Below are 8,441 nucleotides of genomic sequence, written 5' to 3'. Positions count from 1 at the left end.
AGGGATAGCATTAGGAGATATACCCAATGTAAATGACGAGTTAATGGGTGCAGCACAGCAACATGGCACATGTATACATATGTAACAAATCTGCACGTTGTGCACATGTACCCTAGAACTTAAAGTATAATAATAAAAAAAAAAGAAGACAATCATTTAACTCCAGCCTTTTCCTTTCCCTATAAATGCAACTGCAACAACAAAGCCCTGGTACTGCCAGTTTTGCAGATAATAGATGGATTCAGGGACATAAATCTCAATCTTTGCTTATTTGGAAAAAAATCTCCCCCTAATTCAAAAGACAAGTAAACCTAGTGACTAGAATAGTAGCCCAACATTAAATACTTGAGAAACGTGGGGCAAAACTGTTGCAGATGAGCAACTGGAGTTTTTCCCATCTCATTTGTGTATGAGTATTCACTTAGTAATTACATGTCTTTCACCTCCCACTATGCACTTCTCATCTGCTCCCACTCAGTTTAACACTTACACTATCCAGGGTGCAAATCAAGACTTTAATGAAAAGGATGGCTACCAGATGCAACTAACTAGGAGTTATTGTTCAATCCCAGGTCACCTGACAACATTCAGGCTTTCCTTTGAGCTGCATTAATGTACAAATGGAGAGTTTGCTGAATCTATCATAAATGAATAGCATCTTTATCAAATTTGCAAATGACAACACAGAAAGGGGAGCAACTGTGTTGGATGATCGAATCAGGATTCACGGACCTGGTAATGAGCAAATCTGAGCATATCTGTAACCAGGATGGTTTCCCATCTATGTAATTTGGGTCTGAAGGATCTGAGAAGTGTCAGTTGCAGAAGACTTGGAGGTGTAGGGACAGGTACACAACAGCTGACTTCAAATTCTGGAGGATGGATTAACTATTGTCTCTAGGTCTCCAGCACACAATCCCAGGACTATTGGATAGAAGCTACAGGGAGGCACATTTGGGCACAATGTAAACAGCATACCACTGCAAGGGGCTGAGTGACTTTACTGGACAATGCCTCAGGCAGGAGATAAGGTATTGGTGACTAACATGGTTACTTCCAAGGCTCAAATCCTCTGGCTACACTAAGCCCTGTGACTGTGTCACCTCATTGGCACTTGATCAGAGTTGACCTACCTACTGTTTTGCTTTTGCAACTTTAAGCTACAGCAGAGAAAACAGCTTCCACTTCATGTAATCTTACTGGTTATTTAAGGATGTGAGCCCTTAGAAAGGGCGAGGTAAGGCATGGCATGGTGGCTCATACCTGTAATCCCAGCACTTTGGAAGGCTGAGGAGGGCAGATCACGAGATCAGGAGTTCAAGACCAGCCTGGGCAACATAGTGAAACTGTCTCTACTAAAAATACAAAAATTAGCCAGGCATGGTGGTGCACCCCTGTAGTCCCAGCTACTCAGGAGGCTGAGGCAAGGGAATCGCTTGAACCCGGGAAGCAGAGGTTGTGGTGAGCTGAGATCGTACCACTGCACTCCAGCCTGGCCAACAGAATGAGACTCCGTCTCAAAAAAGAGAAAAGAAAAGGAAAAAGAAAAGAAAAGAAAAAGAGAAAGAGAAAGAAAGAAGAGAAAGGGGGAGGTAAGATAATACTTGAGGTTGAAAATAGGTATGAATGGTATAATCCATCTTTGTAGGAAGATATGTACATTAATAGATCACAAGTATGGATAGCTAATACTTCTAATTGGTGGGATTATAGGTTATTTGTTTTTATACACATGATTAAAGTAGGTTGAGCATGGTGGCTCAGGCCTGTAATACCAGCACTTTGGGAGGCTGAGGCAGGCAGATTGCTTGAGCCCAAGAGTTCAAGACCAGCCTGGGCAACATAGTGAGACCTCATCTCTACTAATAATCAAAAACATTAGCTGGCTGTGGTGGCACATACCTGTAGTCCCAGGTACTAGGGAGGCTGAGGCAGGAGGATTGCTTGAGCCCAGGAGGTCAAGGCTGCAGTGAGCTATGACTGTACCACTGCACTCCAGCCTGGGCAACAGAGCAAAACCCTGTCTCATAAAACTAAAATAATAATTTTTAAAAAGAGATAAAAAGTATTGTTTAAAGGCGGGAATTGAAATGCATGCAATTATATATATTCCTTACTGTATTAACTCAGGCTGCCGTAACAAAATACTAAATGACTTAAACAACATAAATTTACTTGCTCACAGTTCTAGATTCAAGAAATCTCAAGTTGACGTCCAGCAGGGTCAGATTCTGGTGAGGGCTCTCTTCCTGGCTTGTAGACAGGCACCTTCTTGCTGTGTCCTTGCATGTTGGAGACTGGTCTCTCTCTCCTTGTAAGGCCACAATCCTATCAGATTAAGCCCTGACTGTTATCACTTTATAACCTAAATTACTTCTGAAACAACCTATCTCCAGATACAATCACGCTAGGGATTAGGGCTTCAACATATGAATCGGGAGGTCACAGGTGACAAAATTCAGTCCATAGCATTTATGCTCACCATGAACACCAGAAATGTTTAGTTCATAAAACAGCAAATTCTGTTCAGTAGAAAAACCATACCAGAAGTTCAGTGCTACAGGTCATTAGATGTCATGTGCTTAATATGGTGTGTTAGCAAGTGCCTCCTGCCCCTTTCTCCATCCAACTTCAGTCTTGGATGTTAACTCCCATTAAGCTGAAAAAAGACTTTCCAGAAGGCAAGAGAGCCTAGCTTGAATTCCAACCCTTATTCACCTTGAGCAGATTACATCAGACCCTGTGTTTTCATTTCCTCATTCTCAGATAAGAAGGTTAGTCCACATGACCTTCTCTCCCAAGGTTCTCTAACTCTGTGATTCCAACTCTAAAGAAAAAGCACCTACCATCCCCAAGTCAGGACTCACTGGACCTGGACGGAATTGAATATTTCCCCCCAGGAACAATCTGCTAAAAGTTTTCCTTCAACCATTTTGTTTGGGTGAAAAGGTAGCCTTGTGTACATTTCATTCCTTAGAATACCACCAGAATGAACCACAAGAGTCACACAATAACGATAATATTTATTATTTTATTGCTACATTGGAAGTGAAAATAAACTATAAGCTGCCAAATGATGCAACTTCATGAAGATTATGAAACAATTGAGGCAACCATTGTAGAAAGTTAAAATTGGCTTATCCTGTATGAGGTGCAAGGACTACGTACACAAAGGTCATCAATGGCAAGATTATTGACAGCATCTGCCATTTGGAATTTACATACCAATCCGAAGTTTAGAAAGGAACTTAAGGAAACATTCACTACCCCTGACCTCTTAGCCAGGGAATATAGGTGAGAAGAAATCAGAAGATGTCTGAAATCTTTACAAACACATAGGGTTACAAAAAAAAAAAAAACAAGCCTAAAACCAAGACTGTCAGGCAATGTTGAAATCTGCTCTTTGGAGGAGATCCCCATTTTATGATGTTTGAACACACTCTTTCTCCTGCTGGATAGCTGGGGGAAAAAAGAAACAAAAAATTACAAAAGTATTTTCCTAAGACTAAGTTCAGCTTCTTCCAAAAGAGCTCTTTGTAAGTCATTGAAGGCTGCCATACATGTTTTAAATTTAGAATGCCAAGGCATTAACCACAAAACTCACAGTGGGGTGTGTGTGTGCATGCGTGTGCACATTAAGCACCTGAACTACCAACTAGAAACTACATCAACTCTAGGGTTTGTTTTTCCAAATGCTGTTGTCATTTTTTCAGATTATTGAAGACTGAGGAGTAAGTGAAGTACTTTCTTCAGATTTATCTGTCACCATTAAGTTAGAAAATTATACACTTTCAGATAATTTTAACTAATGTTGCAACTCTCAAATAAAACTGACATAACAAAAGGTGCCCCTTGGCTTTTGTGAATATGCTTAGAGTTTCTCCAGCAGGCTGTAACTCCAGAGGACAGAACCGATCTCTTGAATCTGAGAGCTTTAAGTATACTAAGATCTAAATTGTTCTCACCTTATCTTGTCATCAGATATAGAAAGCCAAAACTGCAGTCTACAGGGTTCTTTAGGGATAATATTATGGACTCAATTTTTAAATGTAGAAAAATGCCAAATACCCAAAAGTAGACAAAAACTAAGTGTTTTTTAGTGCTACATCCCATATTCCAAGATTGGTTTTAATGTGGTTTTTAATAATTTTCCAACAAGAAACTAGTTTTTTATTCCCCCATCACTACTGGGCCCATCATGTGAGAACCAGAAGAAAACTATTTGATAGTTTTAACTGTTGCATTAAATACCATGGTACTCTAATTATTGCTTACTTTGTGTAAAAAATTTACTAGAAGATAGGTTTATTTACTGAACCTATTAACTTTCTCTACTGTTTGCTTCCAATAGAACCCCGCATGACTTACTTTCCTTTGAGGGAAGAGTATTTTTTTCTTCAGTATTAGTTTTCTTCAGTTTTGACCTGTCAAACTTCTCCACTTCCGACAAGTCTGGTTTATCACTCATCTTGACTAGAAGAAAGCCTGAAAAGAAAAAATTTTTTTTTTTTTGGAGAAAGGATCTTGCTCTGTTGCCCAGGCTGGAGTGCAGTGGCACGATCCCAGCTCACTGCAACCTCCGCCTCCTGGGTTCAAGCAATTCCTCTGCCTCAGCCTCTCGAGAAGCTGGGATTACAGGCACACGCCACTACGCCCGGCTAATTTTTGTATTTTCAGTAGAGACAGGGGTCTTACCATGTTGGCCAGGCTGGTCTCGAACTCCTGGATTCAAGTGATCTGCCCGCCTCGGCCTCCCAAAGTGCTGGGATTACAGGCGTGAGCCACCGCGCCCGGACGAAAAAAACATTTTTAAGAAAACTTACCTGGCAGAACTGTCTTCGGACTAAGGGGTCACAAGCAAAAATTTTCACATTTCCTATCAATGTATAGTCTACCCGCTCATTTTCAACAGAAAAACAGCAACAGATACTAGAAAAGTTACATTTTTGTTAGAATAATTTCATCATTAGCCGTTTCTGATAGGCAGTAAATGCCATTGGATCAGAACGCGCCAGAAACCAAGATGTTCTAGAAACCCAGAGCCAATATGTCTGACTCTTAAAATCACAGCAAGGATAAAATAGAGGTGATAGAAGCACAAGACCAGACAGGGATAGAAGAAAAAATAAAGACTGGCTTTAACCAGGTAATTATTTTGTAACAGAACATAGCACCATTTGAGCATCTTCACTTGCTATTTACTTTTGGTTTTTGCCATTTTTCTTGGGAGATGGGGAGCAGCACACAAAAAAGAGTGAGATAAGTTGTACTAATTTCTTTCTATTTTAAATCCCCAGAGACGACAGTACATTAAGGCACTACAATACACGTCTCATAATAGCTCCTTGTGGCACTGATTTGTAAACGTTGTAAGAAGGGACAGCTAACTAGGATCAGACCCAGGACTTCATTAGAATGGAATAAACCAAATAGAAGTGGGTCTTCTTTCACCATGTTTTCTCTGCAGAGAGGGAGATGAGGCTCAGAGGTGCATAGCTGCAGACCTGACGAAATGGCTGGTGCCCTGTGAAAGTCCCGAGTTTCTTCAGAAGAGACAATAGGATATCCCAGGCAGAGCTTTCATGAGCAAGCCTGGCCCCACCCTGGTGGAGCAAGACACTTTTGTCTAGTCCCTGGAGTAGAATGGAGAGGCCCCCAAGCAGTGAGAAGTGCCGAACATGCCTCCACTCCGTCGAGGTTACCCTAAGACCCTCCTCTGCCAAGCGATGAGACGCCAAGCTCGGAGCTGGGAAACTGGAACTAACAAATAAATAATAGCAGGGCCGGGCGCATAAGCCTGTCTGTCAGGAGCAGTTTGCATACTTTTTCAAATAACTATTAGCGTTGTCGGACGCCCAGTCTAACAGCCACGGGGGGGAAAGGAACCAGGGCCCAGTACCAGAGCGCCCATTCCGGGCAGCCCCCAAACTCCTCATCCGCAGACTGGCCGCTTTAAGGGTCCCCTACCCCCGCCCCGGGGCCTTGTTTCCAGAGACCGGCCCCCGGGAGGGCTCGGCATCGCGCGCAGAAGGCGGCGCCCCAAGAAGACAAAGGCTCGGACTCGCCGGGCCTGGCGGCGGCGCAGACGCCAAACGCCAGCCCCATACCCGGCCCCTCTGGCACCCGAAGGCGCGGCATCTCCCGCCTCGCGACCCCCACGCCTTCCCGTCCCCATGGTCCTCTGGCTCCTGCAAGGCCGCGGGTCCTCACCTGAAAGCTTGAAGACTCGTGAAAGGCCGTACGCTGGGCTGACACCCAGGCTCGCTCCGCACAAGGTTAGCGTTCCCGCGCAGAGCCCTGCAGTACTAAGCCCTGTAGCAGGCGCCGCCCCAGCCCTCTCCGATTGGCTGAGGATTTCCGGACTCTCCTCCTTCGCCTCCTCGGCTTGAGCCTCCAGAGCCTGCGCCCACCATCTCTTCTAAGATCTGGGGCTTGGTGACGTCAGAGCAGACCTCGCCTCCCCAGGCCCCACCTCCCTGGCCTCTCCCACTGCTTTAGTCCTGAGGGTCCACATTCCCTTCATCCAAAGTACACTCACTCCTTCACAATAACAGAGGCCTTTGCAATAAGCAGACACATCTTGCCCAGTGAGCTCAGAACATCTGGAACACCGAGGTCCAAGCCGAATGACCGGTATTTAGGCTCTCTGGGCTTTTTATAGCCACTGGGGCCTAAGGACGCTATGAAAACCTAACAGTAGGTTGGAAGTGGGGCTCGGTGTTGTCTGCTCTAATCCTTGGCCAGGTCGTGGAGTAGGGGTGCTCAGGATGAGGGTGGGTGATTCAGGGTCATTCACCCCTACAACTGGACATTTCTGTGACAGTAGTGCTCTCCTATAAAATGTTAACAGTCACATTTGCAACTTTCTCGGCCACGGAACCCGATAGCAATCAGTTTATAATCACAGAACAACTGAAGCTATTCACCTTTATATCCCCAATCCCTAGCACTTTGGTCCATAAGACACATTGGTTGTGGAGATGTATATGGATTGAAATACTAAATCCGTGATAGGGAGGAATTTTTGGACAATAGCACCACCCAGTGTCTACTGGAAGAGAAAATTGAGGATCCGGTAGTTACTTGAAAGGACTAAACGTTCAAGATCATTTTCTGGATACTCACCCAGAACCTTAGAGCATTAAGGTAAGATGGAGGTAGAACTATGTCTTTTACTTGCACCCCAGGTATGGTGGTATAGATCTATATAGATCAGAAATCACTCTTTCCAAAAGGATTTCTCAAGCTTTCCCCACCTCACTTCATTCCCTTTTCTTTGCTCTTGTAGCACTTTCTGTTAATTTGAGAATTGTGTATGTTGGAGAAGCTTTTAAAACAGAAAAGCATACTCATTCAACAAATAATATTAATTGTGTACCTACAATGTCCCTGGCATTAAATATAATAAACACCAGTGTTTCTACTACTCAGATTTCAATGTTGTTAACATTTAGGTATATTTACTTTGTCTTTCTTTTAAGGAATGAAAACTTTAAAGAAGATAATTGAGGTTTCCTTGACCTTCCCTCCATTTCTATTCACCTTCCCACTTCCCCAGGGGTAGTCCTATCCTGAATGTGATGTGTAGCTTCCAGCGGTTTTTTTTGTTTGTTTGTTTTTTGTTTTTTTTTTTTTTACTTTTAAGTTTAGGGGTACATATGCAGGTTTGTTACATAGGTAAACTGTGTCATGAGTATTTGTTCTACAAATTATTTCATCACCCAGATATTGAGCCTAACACCCATTAGATATTTTTCCTGATCCTCTCCATCCTCCCACCCTCTGCCCCCTGACAGGTCCCAGTGTGTGTTGTTCCCCTCTGTATCCATGTGTTCTCATCATTTAGACCCCACTTACAAGTAAGAACAAGCTGTATTTGGTTTTCTGTCCCTGCATTAGTTTGCCAAGGATAATGGCCTCCCCCTCCATCCATGTCCCTGCAAAAGACATGACCTCTTTATTTTTTATGGCTGCGTATTATTCCATGCTGTATATATACCATATTTTCTTTTATCCAGTCTATCATTGATGGGCATTTAGGTTGATTCCATGTCTTTACTATTGTGAATAGTGTTGCAATGAACATACCTGTGCATGTGTCTTTATAATTGAACAATTTCTATTCCTTCGGGTATATACCCAGTAATGGGATTGCTGAGTCAAATGGTATTTCTGTCTTTAGGGCTTTGAGGAATCGCCACACTGTCTTCCACAATGGCTGAACTAATTTATACTCCCACCAACAGTGTACAAACATACCTTTTGCTCCACAACCTTGACGGCGTCTGTTATTTTTTGACATTTTAATAATAGCCATTGTGTCTGGTGTGAGATGGTATCTCCTTGTGATTTTGATTTGCATTTCTCTAATCAGTGATGTTGAGCTTTTTTTATGATTGTTGGCTACATGTATGTCTTCTATTGAAAAGTGTCTGTTAACA

General features: G+C 42.9%; 1 protein-coding gene across 2 annotated transcripts in view; it reads right to left on the bottom strand.

The window, feature by feature from the left end:
• Positions 1-3,003: 3,003 nt before the first annotated feature.
• TMSB15B (thymosin beta 15B) overlaps positions 3,004-8,441 on the bottom strand; it is a 45,344-nt gene continuing 39,906 nt past the window's right edge. Inside the window, exons 1-3 of one of the 2 annotated variants that reach the window (XM_050776071.1) lie at positions 6,211-6,318; positions 4,369-4,485; positions 3,004-3,459 (exon numbers count right to left, since the gene is read on the bottom strand). In XM_050776071.1, coding sequence (XP_050632028.1) covers positions 3,422-3,459; positions 4,369-4,468 — 138 coding nt within the window. In that variant the 5' untranslated portion in view covers positions 4,469-4,485; positions 6,211-6,318 and the 3' untranslated portion in view covers positions 3,004-3,421. Of the gene's footprint in view, positions 3,460-4,368; positions 4,486-6,210; positions 6,319-8,441 lie in introns of those variants that run through there. The other variant, XM_050776072.1, reaches the window with a different exon arrangement.

The sequence above is a fragment of the Macaca thibetana genome, chromosome X (genome assembly GCF_024542745.1).
Source record: "Macaca thibetana thibetana isolate TM-01 chromosome X, ASM2454274v1, whole genome shotgun sequence".
Taxonomy (NCBI): Eukaryota; Metazoa; Chordata; class Mammalia; order Primates; family Cercopithecidae; genus Macaca; species Macaca thibetana.
This window is presented reverse-complemented; position numbering and strand designations above follow the sequence as displayed.